The 22,278-nt window shown below is 37.8% G+C and overlaps 5 protein-coding genes across 5 annotated transcripts; all 5 read left to right on the plus strand.

Annotated features, from left to right (window-relative positions):
• Positions 1-3,024, plus strand: LOC148158399 (P2Y purinoceptor 1-like). Its single transcript, XM_088007124.1, has one exon. It carries the CDS (start codon positions 24-26, stop codon positions 1,020-1,022), a length of 999 nt encoding a protein of 332 aa, XP_087863250.1. The 5' UTR covers positions 1-23; the 3' UTR covers positions 1,023-3,024.
• Positions 3,025-3,701: 677 nt separating this feature from the next.
• LOC106909840 (P2Y purinoceptor 1-like) lies at positions 3,702-7,199 on the plus strand. The gene has a single exon (XM_014976318.2). It carries the CDS (start codon positions 3,965-3,967, stop codon positions 4,961-4,963), a length of 999 nt encoding a protein of 332 aa, XP_014831804.2. The 5' UTR covers positions 3,702-3,964; the 3' UTR covers positions 4,964-7,199.
• A 5,366-nt stretch (positions 7,200-12,565) lies between these two features.
• LOC106909837 (P2Y purinoceptor 1-like) lies at positions 12,566-14,094 on the plus strand. Its single transcript, XM_014976316.2, has one exon. The coding sequence runs from the start codon at positions 12,708-12,710 to the stop codon at positions 13,707-13,709; it is 1,002 nt and encodes a 333-aa protein (XP_014831802.2). The 5' UTR covers positions 12,566-12,707; the 3' UTR covers positions 13,710-14,094.
• A 139-nt stretch (positions 14,095-14,233) lies between these two features.
• Positions 14,234-18,381, plus strand: LOC106910838 (P2Y purinoceptor 1-like). The gene is made up of 2 exons (XM_088007125.1): positions 14,234-18,226; positions 18,333-18,381. The coding sequence occupies exon 1, from the start codon at positions 16,529-16,531 to the stop codon at positions 17,513-17,515; it is 987 nt and encodes a 328-aa protein (XP_087863251.1). The 5' UTR covers positions 14,234-16,528; the 3' UTR covers positions 17,516-18,226; positions 18,333-18,381.
• Positions 18,151-21,857, plus strand: LOC106910842 (P2Y purinoceptor 1-like). Its single transcript, XM_014977529.2, has 3 exons — positions 18,151-18,201; positions 18,728-18,865; positions 19,939-21,857. Exons 1-3 carry the CDS (start codon positions 18,151-18,153, stop codon positions 20,929-20,931), a joined length of 1,182 nt encoding a protein of 393 aa, XP_014833015.2. The 3' UTR covers positions 20,932-21,857.
• The last annotated feature ends 421 nt before the right edge of the window (positions 21,858-22,278 follow it).

The raw sequence follows: 22,278 nt of genomic DNA on the forward strand, positions 1-22,278 counted from the left end.
TTGACTTGTTTCTGGAAGACAAAATGAATAAAACTCACTGTCCTCAACCGGATAAGAAATTATTTGAACATACAATCCTGCCTGGTCTTTACATCTTGGTATTTGTTGTTGGACTGGTCCTGAATGTATGGGGAATGAAGTCTTTGCTGCACAACTGGAAGAAACTTTGGAGTATCAACATTTTTGTTCTTAACCTTGGACTAGCAGACATGCTGTATCTGCTGACTCACCCCTTTCTCATCGTGTACTACCTTAAAGGAAACAAATGGACCTTTGGAGACGGATTCTGCAAGGTAATAAGATTCTGCTTCAACCTGAATTTATACGGCAGTATCGGATTCCTCACCTGTATAAGTGTGTACCGGTACCTGTCTGTTGTCCATCCAACGAGAGTGATGGGGAGATTAACTACGACTCACTCTGTGATCATCTCAGCAATTATTTGGATTCTGGTGAGTGCTCAAAGTCTTCCAGACATGTTCTATCCAAAAACATATCCAAACGGATCAAAATGCTTTGACAGCACCTCTTATGAACATTTTGAGAGTTACCTGGATTACACCATCGCATGGACATTCTTTGGATTCTGCATCCCTTTTGTCACTATTGTAGGCTGCTATGGACATGTGACTTTTGTTATCTGCCGCTCAAATATGATGAAAAAAGACCAGAAACGACAAATCTTAAAACTGATGGCTCTACTGATTCTTCTGTTCTCGCTTTGTTATGCACCCTACCATATTTTCAAGAACCTCAGCCTGTATTCCAGACTTCTGCGCAAGCAGGGAGCATGCCCCAAATGGGATTCTGGAGTTTTTATTGCCCGTCAGGCAAGCCGTGGTCTTGTGAGCCTGCACAATGCTCTTAACCCGCTGGTTTACCTGTGTCTATATGAGGAAATGGTTTCTCACTTCAGGCAGTTGCTGCATGGAGGACACCAGATTTTCAGTCGTCGTTTCAAGTCGAAATCCAGCTCTGTGGCAGTACCACAGACTGAGAAAGAATCTGAATGTGATTTATGATAGCAGGTAGTGTTTTGTCATGAGTAAAATTGTAACAAATAGGGTTAGGGTATGGACATGTGACTTTTGTTATCTGCCGCTCAAATATGATGAGTGGCAGATAACAAATTCAAAATTTGAATGTGTGACATCACATTCAAAATTTACCATTTTGAATGTGATATCAAAATGGTGAAATCTAGTTCAGTATGTTTAACCCTTTTATTGTCAAAATTATAAAGTTTTTGAAAAAATATTTGACTCACTGTAGTTCAGAGAATAGAATACTTTTGCTGGTTTATAATTCATAAAAAGGTTTTTTTTTGATAAATGATAATTGCAGTTCTTTCAACCTTCCACACTATTTCTTCTTACTGACGAAGTGCATTTTTGTTTTTGTATGAACAGAAATACACTGCACACTTCCTGTCTTACAAACTGCATGGTGATTCTTTCCAGGAAACCATGTTGGTTAGTTTATGTGTAAGATAAGAAAATAATTATATTAAGTATGTCTTTTGTGAGCCACACTGTTAAAAAGCAACCTAAGCTCCGCATACAAGATTAGTTTTGCATAGACTATGCTGAATGTCATAGAAATTTAATTTGAAGTCTAAATAAGATGTAAAAAAATTCCTTATATCATAAAAGAATATATTGGCTGGTGTCATGTGGTTTTGTCATAAACATTACATGACATATGGACTATTTCTTTATCTGGAATTTATTTGTTCTATGTACTAAGATTTACATCTACTAGAATTGCATGTATAAAAACAAAACTCTCATTTCAATGTTTCTTTTTAACAGATTTAACCCTTTTTTGGTAATATCACTGCATTTAAGGAAAAGATTGTAAACAATGTACCAACAGTTAAGCCTGGTATTGGTAGCATCATACTGAGGTTATTGTTGCTGCTGATATATTGGACCCTCTCAGAATTAAAGGAAATCCATAACAAATTCAAGTGTTTGTAGTTAAAAAACCCCTCAAAAAACAAAAAAGGTTTTACTGTGCATAACCAGTCCAACATGAGAAGGCTTCAAATTAATCTTTGATTAATTATGTTTATAAATATGAGTGTGTGTTCATTTCTGGTCTTTGTCCTATTTTATTTATTCTTCAAATAAAAATAAAAAGGTGAACACACTTTCATTTTCAGAAAGTTTGAGTTAATAGCTTTGTAATAGACACACCCATGTTCCAAAAAAGATAAGTGTGTGGTTTAAGAAAACTTGCCACATCCTGTTGTGTTTTTGAAGCTGCAATAAGAAAGTCTGCATGTTTCCATCTTGGACATGAATGCCACATTATTTGGGCCCTTTTATTGTTTGTTTAAACCATTTCTTTATCAGGGTGGACTTCTAAGTTTTAAGAACAATATATGAATGTTTTAGTTGGATTTTAACCTACAGATGAGCTAAAGAGTCATTTGCAGTAAAACCCAAGAAATGACACTACCACCATGCTTAAACAGCATACGTATTGAATACCACATTTCGACGCCTCAAAACAGTTTTCATGCCGTATCCAAAAAGTTCAAATTTTTGACCAGAAAAAAAGGCATGTCAATGGAGAAGATGCTAATGTTAAGGGACAGTCGTGATCACTCAGCAGTGATGGTAAATGGCTGGAACTTGTATATGTTGCTAAAATGTTACTTGTAATTTAGTACAAGTAACATTTGCATAGACTACGCAATGCAAATGCGTAGTCCCAAAAAAAAAAAAAAAAAAAAAAAACTAGAGATGACACAAAAATACTGGGTAAGATTTTGTGTATTTGCAGTACAAGGACACAGCGGCTGAGTGAAAGAAAGCTTTTACAAGCTGGTTATCAGAAGATCTATGTTTTTGCTCAGGAAGGACTATGCTTGTATTTAAAGACATACAGGAAATACAGAAAATGTCTAAAAAGATGTTGTGTTTTAAAGCTAAGAAGTTATTTAAAATATATACAAAATGATCTGTCACCAATGTATGCACTGGTTCAATGTTTTAATAAACACAAAATATTTCAATACATGAAGACTTCTCAACCCTTTTTGGCCCAGAGCTCCCTTATCCAAAATCCAGATCCTTTACAGCCCCATCAAATAAAATATAGGCTACTTGTACTAAATATTATTTTATTAAGAATATTATCGCTATTGCCATTTTTGTTGCTTTTTATGATCACATAAGTATTAGTTCCCAATCGGAGACACAAAAAAGCCTGAAATTATTTTTATAGGTGTATTATGAATGAAATAATTCATTTACCATTTTACCATTTAACCAACATTCTACTTAAATTAGGAAGGCAGCAGCCAATCTGAACAGTTTGAATTAAACGTTTTAATTAAAACTGACTGTTTATCAGCCATTCAGTCACTAGGTGGCAGCAGTGTTCAAATTAATCAATAGGGCGTTAATAAATTGAACTTGGAAATTGTTTTAAGACTTACAACCATAAAATGACCTGCAACAACTTAAATTTGAAGTTGTTGCTGCTCATTTTAGTAATCTGTTCTATTAATCAGGCCATAGAATGCTCATGCCAGTGGTTTGTATAGACAAATTATTAAATATCAGATTATCTATAGCATTTCATTTCTGGGAGTAAAATGGTTGCGAAATAAACATATGACAGAAAATAATTGAGAAAGACTGGTCATAGTGGCTGGAGGAGCTATATGCTTGGAGAGAGAGGCGGGGACTTTATTAAATAATACATTTATTGGTAATTTATTGTCTGTTTCACTGCATTTGTCCATTAGGACTTTCAAAAATGTTAGCAACCTGCTAACAAAACCTCTGACAGGAACTGGTATTGTGAAAATTTTATTTAAGCTGATAATTGTGGTCGAGCTAAGCTTGAATTCAAGGAGGAACTTAAGTTGTTTTTGTCGACTCCATCTTCATTTTGCAAGCAAAGCCTCAGAGGAGAGAAGGGCTGAATTGACTTGGATCTGGAAGACAAAATGAATCGATCCTACTGCACTAAACCTGATAAGAAATTATTTGAACATACAATCCTGCCTGGTCTTTACATCTTGGTATTTGTTGTTGGACTGGTCCTGAATGTATGGGGAATGAAGTCTTTGCTGCACAACTGGAAGAAACTTTGGAGTATCAACATTTTTGTTCTTAACCTTGGACTAGCAGACATGCTGTATCTACTGACTCACCCCTTTCTCATCGTGTACTACCTTAAAGGAAACAAATGGACCTTTGGAGACGGATTCTGCAAGGTAATAAGATTCTGCTTCAACCTGAATTTATACGGCAGTATCGGATTCCTCACCTGTATAAGTGTGTACCGGTACCTGTCTGTTGTCCATCCAACGAGAGTGATGGGGAGATTAACTACGACTCACTCTGTGATCATCTCAGCAATTATTTGGATTCTGGTGAGTGCTCAAAGTCTTCCAGACATGTTCTATCCAAAAACATATCCAAACGGATCAAAATGCTTTGACAGCACCTCTTATGAACATTTTGAGAGTTACCTGGATTACACCATCGCATGGACATTCTTTGGATTCTGCATCCCTTTTGTCACTATTATAGGCTGCTATGGACATGTGACTTTTGTTATCTGCCGCTCAAATATGATGAAAAAAGACCAGAAACGACAAATCTTAAAACTGATGGCTCTACTGATTCTTCTGTTCTCGCTTTGTTATGCACCCTACCATATTTTCAAGAACCTCAGCCTGTATACCAGACTTCTGCGCAAGCAGGGAGCATGCCCCAAATGGGATTCTGGAGTTTTTATTGCCCGTCAGGCAAGCCGTGGTCTTGTGAGCCTGCACAATGCTCTTAACCCGCTGGTTTACCTGTGTCTATATGAGGAAATGGTTTCTCAGTTCAAGCAGCTGCTGCATGGAGGTCACCAGATTTTCAGTCGTCGTTTCAAGTCAAAATCCAGCTCTGTGCCGGTACCACAGACTGAGAAAAATGCTGAAAGTGATTTATGATAGCAGGTAGTGTTTTGTCACGAGTAAAATTGTAACAAATAATGTGATGTTGTCGAGGTAACTTGAGATCATCCCATTTCCCCGTGCTGGACATTTTGGTTTAACAGTAACAATACATGAAATTACCTGTAAATTAATCATACAAAGTAGCATCTAGACCAAACTGTAGAATCAAACTTCAGTAAGATCAGTATGGTTGTGCTTTTCTGTTTTATTTCATGCAAATTTTGCTTTAATTATATTTTTTTGTATTTAATCATAAAAAGTCATAATCATAGGCAGAGAGAGAGTGCTGTCTAGCCATGAAAAAGGAACAACAGATTGATTTCCTGAAAAAATAGGAAGTAAGTTTACAGCCTGCAGAAAGTTTTAAAGAATGAATTGTAAACACTTTAAGTGATTGAATAAGACCCGATGCAAAATACTTGTATTGATGTTTTGATTCTGAATTAGAGAAACTAAAGAGTTTATGGATGTGATTTTGACAATGAACTTGAAATGATGTAAATTATGTAACTGCAATCAAAGATCACTGATGTGTGTTGGAGGCAGATACTATGTGAAAGGTTAGGAAACGGAGAATCAGTATTAATCATGTTTAATGTGTTTGTGAATCAGAAATGACCTGTAACCTCAGTAAAGTTGATCAGAGTTTAACACTGGTTGCTGACATGTAGTGTCTCAGAGGTGAGATGGTGCTGATCAGGAAGCAGATGAATGACCCAAAAGAGGAACTGAAACTGCTGAACAGAAGATAGTTTTTTCATGTTGTGGTTGAGGAGTGGACCCAAACTCAGCAGGCAGTAGACGTAGTATATGATGGATATTTTAATGAAGAAAATCAATTAACAAAATTCAAAATCCACAGATACAAGGAAATCCAAAACAAAAATAAACTGGAGGCACAAGGGTAACAAGGGTAATGACAAGTAGAGTGACAAGCAAAGTGATGAGACGGACTGGTAAGTTGTGACTGAGATAGAGGAGCTTTAATACTGGGAGGTAGCAAATGGACTGATGGACCTATCTAGATGAGCCAACTGATTGCAGGTGTGAGTAGTTGGGACAGGAGCTAGCTAAGGGGCAGGGAAATGGTGGCACAGGGAGACAAGTAGATATTCTGGGGAATACAAAAGGGAGGAAACACAAGGGAGCTGAAAGTACTTCTAATACTAAAGAAATACTAAGACTTAAGAAAACCTGATAAACTAGAAGAGAAAAAGACATGAGGGAATACATAAACAAACCTAAACAGAAACAAGGCTCATCTAACAATAAGAACTCAGGAACATAGAGCTAGATTAACTAGAAGGACTAAACAAAGAAATAATCTAACTAGAATTGCTAAAGAAAGATGGGCATATATTCAGACAAAAAGACTAACTAATTTAAAGTGATAGCTTAAGAAAACTACAAATACTACGGGGGGAACTAGAAGGACTTAACTGGAACCGCTAAAGAAAGGTATGCCTAGACTCAGACATGTAAGAATAACTGAACCTAGAGTGATGAAATAACTAAGAAAAAAACATTACTAGAAACTACAGGGGGGCTGAAATAAGGAAAATAATAACAAGACAATTCTAACCACAACAAATAACCTCAAATAACAAAACTAAAATGACTGTGAAGGGCTAATGTAAAGGGAGCTAAAACATAATAAATAAGATGAAAAAGCAAAACCAAACCCAAAAACCCAGAGTTCTGGCAGTTTACAGGCTAAAGGATGGAGTGTGACCCTTGAGCAGGCCCGGGACAAGAATACTGACGTGACATGATGTCTTCAAAGCAAAGATGGATCTGAGGTAATCTATTTAAGCAGACAGCCAGTGGAAAAAGCCAGACTGTGACATGAGAGTGCCCTTTGAGCATTGTCAGGATGCTTAAAAGTCTGCCGCAAAAGGAGAGAAGGAATTTTTTTTCTTTCTGTAAGGTCCTCTTTGACAACTAGACGGATCAACTACGCCTTGGGTCTATGTGGAAGGGACCCAGAAGCTACTGGACTGCAGTGGAGACCTGTACGCGCCTGAGGAAATTCCCCCAAGTTCCAACCCCAGCAGCTTGATTCAGGACTCTTCCAGCATCCGGGCCTGCAGGCCTCAACTCCTCAGTGACCGTGTCCCCCTCGCTCTACCGGGACTGATCCTATGCCAACGGACTGAGCTGAAGTTTGTAGTTCTGTACTACGTCTCACAAATTGTTCTCCAACCCATAATTAAATGAGCATATGAAGGGAGTCACATGGTGGACATTCTTTCTGTGTGTCACCCTGGAGTCCTCTGATAGGTGTAGTTAATCATGGTGTTCGAATAAATAAACCGACAAGGTGCAACTACCAGTGGCTAAGCAAACAGAAGATAAAAATATCTCCTTTACGACTTGTAACTTGACACAAAAATCCTGACCTGGGCAAACTTTAAGAGCATGTTGTGAAAAAGATGAGAACGTCCGTTAATGGGTGTGATCTGTGGGAGTTAACTCGGTTACCTAGTAAGTTATCAAACAGAAGGAAGCGAGGAGGAACATTCTGGAAGAAGGACAGACCCAGGCAAATCTCCTCCCTTAAATCCAGCTGAAATGTTCTGCGTGAACTTGGCCATAGACTGCAGCTGGATGGAGCACTAGATCTAATCCTGAAATAGTGCTGACAACAACAATGTTAATGTGATGAAATCCAGTTCAATATGCAATCTCTTTTTAATCCATTGTCAAAAGTGTAACGTTTTTGAAATGACTCACTGTAGTTCAGAGAATATAATACTTTTGCTGGTTTATAATTCATTGGAAGGCTTTTCGAAAAAAATGATGACTGCAGCTTTATCAACCTTCCACACCTCTTCTTACTGACAAAGTGTATTTTTTTTTAACTTTGCACACTTCCTGTTTTATAAAGTTCATGATGAATTTTTCCAGGAAACCATGTTGGTTAGTTTATGTGTAAGATAGGAAAATAATTATATGTAATAATTGTATGTATTTTGAGAGCCACACTGTTAAAAAGCGTAGTCTATGCAAGATTAGATTTGTATAGACTACGCTGAATGTCACAGAAATTTAAATTGAAGTCTAAATAAGATGTTCAAAAAATTCCCTATATTCTAAAATAATATATTGGCTGGTGTTATGTGGTTTTGTCATAAACATTACATCACATATGGACTATTTTTTTAAATCTGGAATTTATTTGTTCTATTTATTTGCACAAAAAATTACATCTAGAATTGCATGTATAACAACAAAACTCTCATTTTAATGTTTCTTTTTAACAGATTTAACCCTTATATTGGTAATATCACTGCATTTAAGGAAAAGATTGTAAACAATGTACCAACTGTTAAGCCTGGTGGTGGTAGCATCATACTGAGGTTATTGTTGCTGCTGGTACATTGGACCCTCTCAGAATTAAAGGAAATCCATAACAAATTCAAGTGTTTGTAGTTAAAAAAAACAAAACAAAACAAAAAAAAAACAGGTTTTACTGTGCATAACCAGTCCAAAATGAAAAGGCTTCAAATTAATCTTTGATTAATTATGTTTATAGATATGACTACGTGTAAATTTCTGGTCTTTGTCCTGTCTGTGCAGTCCTGTCCTGCTCAGACAGGACTATGCTTCCTGTCTGAGCAGGACTATGCTCAGACAGGAAATACAGGAAATACAGAAACTGTGCAAAAGGGATTTTGTTTTAAAGCTAAGAAGTTATTCACAATTTATACAAAATACTACATATTTTATATTGTCAAATTTTAATCTCAGACCACTCAGGTTTTCTGGTTCAAGCCCAACTTTAATTTTCCAGAAAACTGCACTTGTACTGTTCTTAAAAGACTAAAAACACACTTCTCCAGATTGACTTTGATTAATAATAGCTGAAACACTGGTTTATTTTAGTCTTCATTCCAATATTTGATGTTGATTCTTGATTTTGATGATGGCATTTGAGATGGTGAAGGAAAAGCTAAAGGCCTGATTGCGAGTGGTGCATGAGAAAACAATCTGGCATCTGCCTGAGGGGATCTGCTCTTCTCGGTAATCCTCCCTGATTGGGGCTGATAAAGTTCAGTTAGAATCACACAACCTACTGAATGTGCCCTGCAGAGAAAGTTAAGAGATACACCTTTACTTACACACACAACCTTGTACTTCTATACATACTGAGGTATTTTTATTAACCTCCATTCATTTTGGTAACTGGATTTATTCATAACCTAGGTATTTTTCCTATTCTCCTAATTTGAACCATTACTAGACTATTGCTAATCTTAATTCACACATTACCTCTAAATCTAACTACCCAGCAAATTCAAAAGTGTTAGATTTCCAGTGTAAGTGTTGTATGTTAAAAATACAGTGTTAATTCAACAACATGAGTATTAGTGAGTGTTAGTTTCCCTAAAGAGTTCCAAAGAGTTAAATAAAAAGCAATCCAGTCCAGTGTTGATTTCTAAATTAACACCAACAGTAACTCAGTCTGGTTTTGATTTAGAAATCAACATCAGACAGTTCCTCCCAAAATTGTAACATATTTGTGACATCATTTCAGGGAAGGAGCTACAGGCAGCAGGCCACTGGCCTGGACCTATAGGGGGCCCAGATGGGAGGCAGAACATACCTTCAGGGATCCAACGTTTTTTTTTTATTACATCTGACGAGAACTGTAAAAGGAGAGCCCTCTCCTGTTGAAAACTGTGTACGATACCCCAGTAGGTTATATAGTAGCTTGACTCGGCTCGGCTCTATTTCGGAGTTACCGCGTTTCCACCAGCCCTTCTTGGCTCTGTAGCAGGGTGCCGCCTCCTGGCGGCGGGGGGTGTAGCCTCAGAGTTGTAGGATGTCTCATCAGTGTCCGTCCTCCTGACTTTCTGGAGCAGGAATCACATGAACTCAGTGTGCTGATGAAACATTTCTAATTTAAAAAAAATGTGGCTGATGTTCTTACAGAGTTGAATTGCATTAACAATCTGTTGTTTTTAACTTCTCAATACATTTAATTATGAATCATCAGATGTTCAAGTTTACTGAGAACAAATAAATCCATATTCCTTCTAATTTAACTGGTTCTAGTTTTAATCAAACCGTCCATGTTTTCACATTTTGGTCACTAAGAATTGTTCGAGGGCTTAAAAGTTTAAACTCAGTCGTATTTATCACTAATTAAGGTTACAGGTTTTGGACACATTTTCTCAGTTTCTTACATTGAAGATTGTCCAGAAAGACAGCTAAACAGTGAGCGGATAGAACGATGTTGTACAAATTAGAAATGAACAAATATGACTTGTATTTTGGGTTCTTGTTAATAGCAACCCTAATAATAATGTCAAAATGTCTGGTTTGCTGAATAATGTATTCACTTTTGTAAGCCTTCATTGGTAATCTACAATGTTAAGTGTCAATGAAATATTTATATACTAATATGTTATTTTCACTCTGTCTAAAGCTCCTCACATTCTTGGGAGGATTGTATTAGGACCTTGAAGCCATACAAACTACAATATGTACAATAATGTGTGGAGTGAGTATAAAAAAGAGACTTTGTTCATTGAGACACAACAACTTTTATTTTTCTTCTGTTTGCCTCAACCCTCTCCATGGAGCTCTGCTATCTCTGCTGGTAGCTGCTTCTTCCTGAAGGAGATCCAGTTGTTGTTCTGTCGATTCTCCTCATTGTTCTCCTTCATGTCAGCCATGTTCCTCTTCTGTTCCCTGGGAAAAGTAATCAGATGTCATAGCTTGTAGTACATAAATGTAGATAAATAATAGTTACTAATGTGGAAGTTACATACACAGAAGGAATTAGTTAAAACAGACATGTTACTTTATATATACATAAACACCTTTTTTCCTTCCAGACATACAGAATTATAAATAACTGGAATAGTTGTGTAAATTAAAGACAAAACGTAATTACTTGTAAGTTTTAGACCTATGCAGACATACACCCATGAATAAAATACCACTATTGTTTTCTTCATCCTTCCATCACTTCCGTGTTGCAGCGAGTTTGAAATGTTGCACCTTCATTTTTCTTCTCTCTTTGGTGCTCCGTCTGTCCGCTCAGTGGTCTCCGTCTGTCCGCGCCCTCGACCAATCAGTGGATAGCAGCTGATTGTCTACTGATTGATGGACAATCAGTGGACAAAAATAGCCGCTGGAAAAGCTCTACAAGCGAGCGGAGCGGAGCCAAGCCGGTGGAAAAGGGGCATTAGTGCTGAACTTTACCCTTACCCCCCAAATCTGGTGCCTACAATGTAGTATGCGTTAGGAAAATGGTCCTTACAATGTATCAAATACAAGTCCACACACAGTTGTCCACACAGCTGTGTGGAAAGGACATAAGCTTTTAGAGACATTTAGTGGAATGTCCTCTTTGCACTGACATGTAAAGCACTTTGAATTGTCCTCTTGGCTGAATGAGCTATACAAACTAGACTTGCCTTGAGTATTTTAGTGAAATCTCTACAAAAATCTCAGTTTCATTTGAAGAGAGATAACAATAATTGATGATGCTGTCATTCCCATATCACAGTGTTGTTTCTACTGGTGAATATCAGTGTTGAATTTGTGCCAAACATAATGACAGGAATTGTGGCCTAAAGTTCACTTTAACAGTGGATAACACATTGCATAGCAATGTTTTGCAAGATATTAGGCATGTCTGGACTTGTTCTATGAAAGAAAAGGATTCAGTCTCTCAGCCTTCCCTAAGAGAAGTCTTAAAGTACATTGTGTTAACAGATGACAGCTTATTTTGATTAATAAAAAATGAGGATTCGTGTGCAAATACATGACTTAAAAATTCCATCTTGAATTTTTAAGCTGGAATTCTAAATTCTAAATGTTGCTGCAGTTTTTCCTCAGATTTAGACCTCAGAATCTTTTAAATAATCTGAAAACTATTCATCATTCATTGGTTTGTGACTGTTTTTCTTCCTTTTGTGTACTGGTGGTTATGTAGAAGCAGCATGATATGCTCAGTAACCCACACTAAGCCATATTTCTCCTTCTGGGTAAGGAGATATATTGCCCCCATGGTATAAAGAAGTCTTGAAAGCCCGTCATCTTGAAAGTATTGTGAGCCTGAACTGTGCTCTTATCCTGCTGGTTTATACGGGTGCTTAGTTCAGGCAGCTGCAGCAGCGTTGTGAACAGATGTTCAGTTTCTGTTTCAAGCTGAAATCCAGCTCTGAAATAGTACCATACACTGTGGTCTAACAAGTTTTATTTATTACAACTTAAGTTTTTGTTAAAAGAAGTTTTAAAGTACATTGTGTGACACTGATTTAATAAGAAAAAGGGTGTCAGGACTGCACACAAACACATTATTAAACTCTTCACCTTTACTTGGACTTTTAAGCTGGAAATTTTAATGCAGGAAATTGATCAGAAATTCTGATTTCCTAAGATATCTGAAAACAACTTATCATTCAATGATTTGTGTCAGTCTTTCTTTTATGTGCTGTCTGTTACCTGGAAGCACCATTATATGTTACAATTTTGGGCTGGAAGCCAAATTTAGTTGTGAAACCAAACCTACTTTCTAGGAATCAAAGTTAACGCCCTCTTAGGCTTGAGGCATTTTCTGTACTATTATGTTGCTTTCATCTGAAAGACTGTTGGGCTTGTCTGCCGCTTCACTCATGTTCAAGGAGGTACCCATCTAGGTTGTTTTCTTACTTGCTATCTTTATTTTGTGAGCCGAGCCTCAGACGAGAGGGACAGATAGGACTTGTTTCTGGAAGGCAAAATGACTACAAACAACTGTACGAAACTGGATGAGGAATTACTCACCAATAACAATGTCCTCCCTATTTTTTACATCTTTACATTTGTTGTCGGATTGATCCTGAATGCTTGTGGAATGTTGTGCTTGGTGAATAACTGGAAGAAGCTTCGGATTATTAAGATCTTTTTTCTGAACCTCGAATTAACTAACCTGTTGTTTTTGCTCACTCGGCCCTTTATGATTGTGTACTACTTTAAAACGGCTAAGTGGACCTTTGGAGAACCTTTCTGCAAAGTAACAAGATTCTGCTTTAAACTGAATTTATACGGCAGCATCGGATTCATCACATGTATCAGTGTGTATCGGTACCTGGCCATCGTCCATCCAATCAAAGTGATGGGGAGATTAACTGTGATTTGCGTGGTCATCTCTGTGGTGGTGTGGATTCTGGCGAGTGTTGGAAGTCTTCCAGACGTGATCTACCCCAAACAATCAGGGAACAATGAAACATGTCTTCCTGCCACTGATAAAGAACACATTGAGGAATACTTTGACTACAACCTCATCTGGACAATCTTTGGATTCTGCATCCCTTTCATCATCATTGCAGGCTGCTATGGACATGTGGCTCTTGTCATCAGCCGCTCAAAACTGATGAATAAGAACCAGAAACGAAAAATTCTAAAACCGTTGGTTATTTTGATTCTTCTCTTCTCACTTTGTTACACACCCTACCTTGTTTTGAAGAACCTCAGCGTGTATGCCAAATATGTGGGTTTTAAGAACCCACCTTGCCCCACATGGTATGATGAAGTCTTTACAGCACGTCATGTTAGTCGTGGTCTTGTGAGCCTGAATAGTGCTCTTAATCCTCTTATTTACATGTATTTTAATGAGGACCTGAGTGCTCAGTTCAGCCAGCTGCAGCAGCGATGTTGGCAGATGTTCAGTTGCTGTTCCAAGCTGAAATCCAGCTCTGAACCAGTACCACACACTGATAATGAAGTTGAAAGTGCTTTATGACATGTCTTTTTTTTTTCTTTTTTTTTTTACTGACCATGTAACGAGTGAAATTTTTGCTCACTATGCTTTGTATTCATCTAATTTGTTGCTTCTTTCTACTAGATGCTAGAGATAATTACATAAGAAATTAAGCAAAACCAGTTTCACTATCGCTGCTGTACTGCAATAACAATATGAGAAGGATGAAAGTCTTAACACATTTCATTGAATTCATTGTTATATTTTTGTTCCTATCCACACATGGTCAAAATTATAGAATTTTGAAAAGTATTTATCTTCTCGCATATTTCTTCTGTTCCTTCTTTTTTGTCACAGTCAAATTGTGATAACCAAACTCATAATAAAATGTAATAAAAGACAATTACATCCTGAGTAAAGACAAAAAGCAATTCTCAAATTATGTTTTTATAAAAATGCACGGTTTCCCCCAGTGTATTATAGGCCTGGTGGCCCGCCATGCTTTACTAGCGCCACCACCAGGCTAAGCCTTTCTTGTTTGTTTTTAGGAAAATAATAATAATAAAAAAAAGCTTTTTTTTCTTTTAAGCTGGATTGCAAGGGTCTCTCTTGCTCTTAGTGTTTCACTGGCAGAGCAGATTTATTCCTAAAAGATATGTTTATAGAAGATAGGTTTATAGTTTATGCATTTAAATCTGGACCAATCACACCATTGTCGCCTCTATGCATTACCTAGCGTGCTGCTGCAGCTGGATGTCTAAAGTTTACCTCAGCGCAGATTGCGGGCGCCTTCTTTCACTCAACCTGCTGTGAGGAATTATGATTCTTTCCAGAGCTTTTGATCAAGGTAGGAGTTTAAACCCCACTCTGGTTAGCTCTGGTTGTGCAGCTCTATGTGAACAGCAGGAATAACTTGTAGTCACGCTCTCAGAGGTGCATTGAGCGAGCGGTGAGAATGATTTATATTTGTGAACAAAACATTATGCAGCGTTTTCATTTCAACACCCTGCCCAGCGTGTGGCTCTGTCTGTGCTGATAAAGTTCATGTATGTGTTCCCGGTTGGCCGGACCGTTAGTGGTTAACGAACCAACGCTAATCATCATGCAGGTTCAGCCCAGTGAGGAGCTTTTGCGCTCTCCTTGCAGTCACGCTGGTTTTATATTATTTTATTATTATTTTTCCAGTTACATGATGCATCAAACCGTATCAAATGCTTTGTCCACTTAGTCAACCTGAGTTAATGCGCGCGGCCGCGTGGAGATCTGAGAAAATTGCCCCATAAACTCAACCAACCAGAATACTTTCTGTGTCCCCTTGTTAAAAACTCAACAGACACGAAATAGAAGAGCTACTAAAGACACATTGGCAGCATTGAATTAAATCTCCTGTTTGTTGCGCATCTCTGCGCAGTGTAGCGGATTTAACTCATCATTTAGGACCGGTACTAGGTTGTATAAGGCCTGGAGCAAAATTTGACTTGGGGGGCCCGTTTACTAAAAACATCAGCACCTTTCACAGCTTCTGTGTTAGATTTAATCTGGGAGAAGGGAGTAGTTTAAATAGTCAACCTAAAAATCATTAAGTCATAATTGCAGTTTACTAATTTGTATTTGTGAACAAACAGAGCTCAAACTCAAAGATTAAATTCACAGCATCAGAGTGCAGCTGTGGTAACAAAGCTGCACAGCTGTGTGTTAGAATCATGGCAGCAAACCATCGGGCAATGTCCTCCCATGCTGCCGGGCCTGGTAAGACTGGATGTTAGAAGAACGAATCTTTAGAACTGAATGAGAGTAGGTAATGAAGAGACTGATGGTTGATTCGTCAAAAGACGGAAATGGGAGATAATAGGTTGCATGAAAAAATCTGAATCGATTCCAACCGGACAGATAAGCTGATAGAGTGTGGGGAGCTAAGCTGGTGAGGATACTGAAGAGAAAGCTGGAAGCCAGGGTTGTTTGGATGACTGTGGTGCTGATGCTTGTTGAGGACCTGAGGATGAAAGCAATTGGAAAAGTCTTAATTTATTGTTTGAACAGCTGAAAGGAATTCCTTTGTTTCTCACGGAGCGTTGGAGGCGAGCGACTGTCCAAGACTTCAGAAGTTGGCATGTTGAGAGATCTGGAGAGGACCGCTGAGATGTAGACGGGTTTACGTTCTGAGGTTGAGAAGCTCGGTAATGGTGCTGAGATCTGGGAGAACGAGTTTGACGATTACCACCACGACGCAGTCCGCGGCCGCGGTGTTGAGATGAAGTTGAAGGAGAGGGATGAACCGTGGTCGAACGGAAAACTGCTGGAGAAGAATGAGACTGGGTTTGAGGATCGAAGATCACAGAGCGCAAGTGTTTGGATCTTGAGACTTGTCTCCTAACTTCAGGAGGAAAGTTTTTTGCAGCAGATGGAGATTTGAAGAGGTCGTCCGAGTCGGAGGGGTTGAGCTCAAGAGTCAGGGCATCTTCCATGGTGAGTAGATTCTTGATGAACCAATTTTTTGCGAGTCTGAAGTGATGAACATAACGTTGACGAAACATAACTGACAAGGATGAAAAGCGAGCAGGGTATAAATAGGTTACTTGATTTAACAATATGAATATTGTCTCGGATAAAAAATAAAAATGTCTGACACCTTATGGTATGAAAAAGCATATCTACAAATATTTGACATTCAAAAATGTGCAACCTGCTAATGAAACCTGACAGGAAAGGGTCTTGTGGTAATTTGTATTTAAGATGACAATTGTGGTCACAGCTAAGCTTGAGTTCAAAGAGGAAGTTATTTAGGTTGTGTTTGTCTACTCCATCTTCATTTTGGAGCCTCAGAGGATAAGAGCTGACCTGACTTGTGTCTGGAAGACAAAATGAATGCATCCAACTGCACTCAACCCAATAAAAAATTAATTGAGCATACAATCCTGCCTGCTCTCTACATCTCGGTGTTTGTTGTTGGATTGGTCCTGAATATATGGGGAATGAAGTCTTTGCTGTGCAACTGGAAGAAACTTTGGATTATTAACATTCTTGTTCTTAACCTTGGACTCGCAGATATTTTGTATTTACTGACTTACCCCTTTCTCATCGTGTACTACTTTAAAGAGAGTAAATTGATCTTTGGAGAACCTTTCTGCAAGGTAACAAGATTCAGCTTTAAACTGAATTTGTACGGTAGCATTGGATTCCTCACCTGTATCAATGTGTACCGGTACCTGTCCATCGTTCATCCAATGAGAGTGGTGGGGAGATTAAGTACGACTCGGTCTGTCCTGGTGTGGATTCTAGTAAGTGCTCAAAGTTTACCAGACTTGTTCTTCCCCAAGAATTCAGTGAACAAGACTGAAAAATGCTTTGATACAACTGATCATTATCATGCTAAGGAATACCTGACCTACAGTCTCTGCTTGGCATTCTTTGGATTCTGCATCCCTTTCGCCATCATTGTGGGCTGCTATGGACATGTGACACTTGTCATCTGCCGCTCAAATACGATGACAAAGAACCAGAAACACCAAATCCTAAAACTGATGACTTTATTGATTCTTCTGTTTTCTCTTATGTTGGTTTTTTTGATTCTTTTATTTACTTTTTGTTATGCACCCTTCCATGTTTTCAAGAACCTCAGTCTGTATTCCAGAGTTTTGATTAAGCAGAAGGAATGTCGTACGTGGATTAATGGAGTCTATAATGCACGTATTATAAGTTTTGGTCTTGTGAGCCTGAATAGTGCTGCTAACCCGCTGGTTTACCTTTGTGTTTCTGAGGACATGGATACTCAGTTCAGGCAGCTGCTGCAGGGATGTCAACTGATGTTCAGTTGTTTCAAGCTGAAATCCAGCTCTGAGCCAGTGTGAGGAAGAAGCTGAAAGTGTCATGATTCGTGTTTCTGTGTGTTTATTTTTTCAGTCCCGTTTTCCTGTAGTCTCTGTCCTGTCCTCCTGTTGATTGTTTCCCAGGTGTGTCTCATCCCCTTGATTACCCCGTGTGTATTAAACCCACCTGTTGTCCTTTTCTCTTGTTGGATCCTTGTCGTATGTCGCCTGTTTCTCCGTGCTGGTCCCTGGAATTCATCATTTTCACATACATCCTGGGTCTGCATGCGTCCGCGTCCTCACCTCAGCAAACCACATCATGACAGAAAGTGCTTTGTGGTAATATTTCTTTTTAAATTGACCATGTCATGATTGAAATTTGTGGTCTGTTCTGTTTGCTTTTATTTGGTTAATTGGTTCACTTGTTTACTTTCAGAGATTCTAGAAAATTAATAATAAGAACTTAAGCGAAACTATTCTCCCTTGCAAGTGAGTTTCACCTCAGGGGACGGGGGTTGAACCGACTTGTTTCTAGGAGTCAAAATTAATAAAACCAGCAGTGCATTAAATGATGAATTATCTGAATAAACTACTGCCTACTATTTACCTTTTGGTATACATTATTTGTAGCTAACAGGTGGATATAGCATTTGCAGCACAACTTTCTATTTTACAGAATGGGAGTCACATTTGTGTCAATCAGACTCTTCAGGAACGTCCTGATGTCCGTGACGAGGACAGAGATGCAACTGTGTGAGAGTATCTCTATTTTAGAATGTTGATATTTTATGCTTCAATATTGTTTATGTACAAAATGTAATTATGCTATGTATTGATGATGCACAAAAATGTTTTCCAGCTGCATCCAGGACCTACTGCCAGTCATCTGGATGTAGCTAAATAAAGATGTAGGTAAGATTTATTACTAATCTAGAGATGTCACAATTCCTTGAGTGATTAAAGCACTGTGATTTATTAAAATCCATCAAAGCAAATTATCTGCCTCAGAGTTTGTTGAACTATGTTTTGCTATTTATTACCAACTGCTTTTAATTATTTTTTTCTTCCAAGTGTTTTCTCTTTTTCATTAGTTTTTATTTTTTTGTAAGAATGTATTAATGTGTTTTTTTTGTTTTTGTTTTAATGTCTCATGTGTGCATACTAAGCTGGAAGTTGCCAAACAATTTCACTGTAGTTTCATAATGACTAAAAGATGCCTGTAGCTCGTAATGATTGTCTGTTCTGTATTAACAGCTGATGGAGGTGGCATTCTGGGAGGATGGCAGCGATGAGGCGGTGTCAGGATGGACCCCAAGTTCCTCCAACCAGGAGCTCAGTGACATCAGGATTACATTACAGGAAGAGACGTCAGGTCTATGCTGCAGGAGAGATGTTGGGCCTGTCCTGAACGCAGCATAATGTTTGGACAAAAAAACACTGCCAGATGGTCCAGAAAGAGACAAGCATTTATCTTATTTTGTGTGCAAACAGTAAAAAATAAAATGAAAGATAAAAAAACTTCTTCGTCTCCTTTATGTTCCTCATATATGAACATGTTGCATATAAGCGATATCAAATGCTTATACAATACAGCATTTATTTTTATAGAGATTTTTTAAAATGCAGCATTAAAAATATTAATGATTGGGGCAGGGTTTATTTATAAAGTCATAAGTGCTATCCAATGGGCAGCACATCAACCAATCACATGTCAATGATGAACTGTGATGTCATTGTTTTTCATCCAATGACTGAGAATCCACGTGGGTCTGCTGAAGTGCCTTTGCATATGCTAGGGCTATTCGTATGCTAAGTAGAGTCGTTAACACCTCCTGCTCCCCCGCACCGCCGCTTCTCCCCTCCAAGGATTCCACATTCGACAGAATTCGACTCCCATGACTGAAAACGTTGATTGCTGATGTCGGTCGCTGATGAGCTGAGTTTGCATCAGAAATAGGATGTTATGAGTGCAAATAAACACATTATTGAACTCTTCCTGAATTTTTAAACTAGATTTCTAAATTCAAGGGTTATGGCTGTTTCTCTTATTTGCATGTCAGAAATTCTGATGTTCTCTAGACAATTTCATTCATTGAATTGTATCTGTTTTTCTTATCTATGCCAGCCATTATGTGGAAACAGCATATTCTGTTAAGATTTTAGACCTGAGGCCAACTTTACCAGACTTATCTTCAAGGAATCAAAGTTATCGACCACATACAGTTCAGGCATTTTATCTGCTACTACAGCAGTCTGTAAAAAAATAATTCACTGGTATTTGCATTTCTCTAAGCACGGCAAATAAGGAAAACAGAAATAAATGGCATGGATTTTATTCAATTTCCAACATTCCTTGAAAATACTCAATAGAAGACTTGCATTCAAATAATCTGCTATTTTCACCATACATTCCAGATTATATCCATCAGCTACTTTTCAACTCAATGTCAGCTTAAACCACACAGCTTAAAACGAACTGCACACTGGATAGGTTATTTGAACAGAGAGTCCTGCCTGCTCTTTACATTTTTGTTTTTGTTGTTGGATTGGTCCTGAATGTATGGGGAATTATATCTTTGCTGCATAACTGGAACAAACTTCGGAGTATTAACATCCTTGTTCTTAACCTTGGACTAGCAGACATGTTGTATCTGCTGACTCACCCCTTTCTCATCATTTACTACCTTAATGAAACTAAATGGACCTTTGGAGACGGATTCTGCTTGGTAACAAGATTCTGCTTCAACCTGAACTTATACGGCAGCATTGGATTCCTCACCTGTATATGTGTGTACCGGTACTTGGCTGTTGTCCATCCAATGAAAGTAATGGGGAAATTAACTACGACTCTTTCTGTGGTCATCTCCGTCCTGGTGTGGATTCTGGTGAGTGTTGAAAGTTCTCCAGACATGTTGTTCCCAAAACATTCAGGGAATAAGACCGAACGATGTTTTGATACGACTAGTTCAAAAAACGTTACGGCATACTTGAACTACAGCCTCAGCTGGACATTCTTTGGATTCTGCGTCCCTTTCGCCATCATTGTGGGTTGCTACGGACATGTGACTGTTGTTGTTTGCTGCTCAGATACAATAAAAAATGTCACAAAACAACATATTTTTAAGCTGATGGTTTTTTTGATTCTTCTCTTCTCTCTTTGTTATGCACCTTACCATGTTTTCAAGAACCTCAATCTGTATTCCAGAGTTCTGAAAAATCTGAGCAAATGCGCCGCATGGGATTCTGGGGTTTATGTTGCCCGTCAGGCAAGCCGCGGTGTTGTGAGCCTGAACAGTGCTCTTAACCCGCTGATTTACCTTCATGTAGATGAAGATATGGGTGTTCAGTTTAGGCTGCTGCTGCAGGGATGTCGACAGATTTTCAGTCGTTCGTTCAAACTGAAATCCAGCTTTGTGTCTGTACCACAGACTGAGCAAGACGTTGAACGTGCTTTATGACAGCAGGCGGTTTTCTGTTAAACCGTCCATGTTTCCAACGTTTCACTTCTACATGTTGACTCTTGTTGAAATCAAGCCAAACTAGTTTCACCGTCACTGCTGTACGGGAATAACAGTTTATGTACATATATACAGACACACAAACACACTCATCAGTTGTCCTGCTCAGTTGCTCTGATGTCACTACCTGGAATTGGCTTCGCCAAGCCAGGATGTTTGAGTTGTCACAATTCTTAAGTATTTGCCTTTTGTTTTCGGCAGAAGTACGTAGTAGCTAATAGCTTTTACTTTGTTACATTTACTTAGGTAACATTTTGGGAAAATACTTTTTACTTTTACTTGAGTAATATTACTATGAAGTATCACTCGTCTTACTTGAGTAAATCTTTTTTGAGACATTTGAATGTGAAAACTTTACAGTAAACACTACATTGTCACTGGAAATTCTTTACCCTGTGTTATATTGAAGAAATTATTTGGAAAAGTGTTTTTTTTTTTTTTTTTTTTTTTTATTTAATGTTTTTATTTAACTACTTCATAGTTTCTGCCACAATACTTTTTGTCTGCCTGATGATATCATTTTAAAATATTAAATCAGATGTTCTTGTCAGTTGCTTAGTACTTGAATAGGCCTTTTTACCAAATGTTTTTTTTTTACTTTCACTTGAGTAACTTCCTAGGTAGATAGTAATTACTTTTACTGTTTCAGTAATTCATGCTTCATAGTTTCTGCCATATTGATTCGCTCCTTAAGGTATTTTTTCATAGTTCATTTGCAGAATATTCTTCTTACATTAACCTTTAACACTGGTTAAAGTGGCTGACATGAGGATTTGTATATATACGTGTGTGTGTGTGTGTGTGTGTGTGTGTGATCTGTTAGCAGAAAATAAAGAAATACACAAATAATAAACAAATAAAAAACATTATTTGTGTGAAATAATTGTCTTCACAGCACGAATAGGTGACATACTTTCAGCATTTGCCATATTTAACTGTCAGCACCACAACAGCATATTAACAAATTACTGTAACCATTACTCATAGCAACAGAAAATTATTTATAACAACATGAGGCAACGGCCAAAAAAACAGCTAAAAAACAAACATTGGCATTAGTAACATTAGAACAATAATCACCTACTCTAATGGTTAGGTTCATAAACAACACATGATGAATATAGCAGTAAAACGTTAAACAACACTTACTTCCTTTCATGAATACATCAGTGTAAATAGGTCCAGGCGATACTCAGACATCCACTCACACTGATCCCAGTCTTTCTAACATTATAGTGTTCACTTTCCTAAATATTTTTCTTCCTTAACATTTTTTAAATATTATAT

This window comes from Poecilia mexicana, unplaced genomic scaffold (genome assembly GCF_051168715.1).
Source record: "Poecilia mexicana isolate PSO_F unplaced genomic scaffold, ASM5116871v1 scaffold_7, whole genome shotgun sequence".
Taxonomy (NCBI): Eukaryota; Metazoa; Chordata; class Actinopteri; order Cyprinodontiformes; family Poeciliidae; genus Poecilia; species Poecilia mexicana.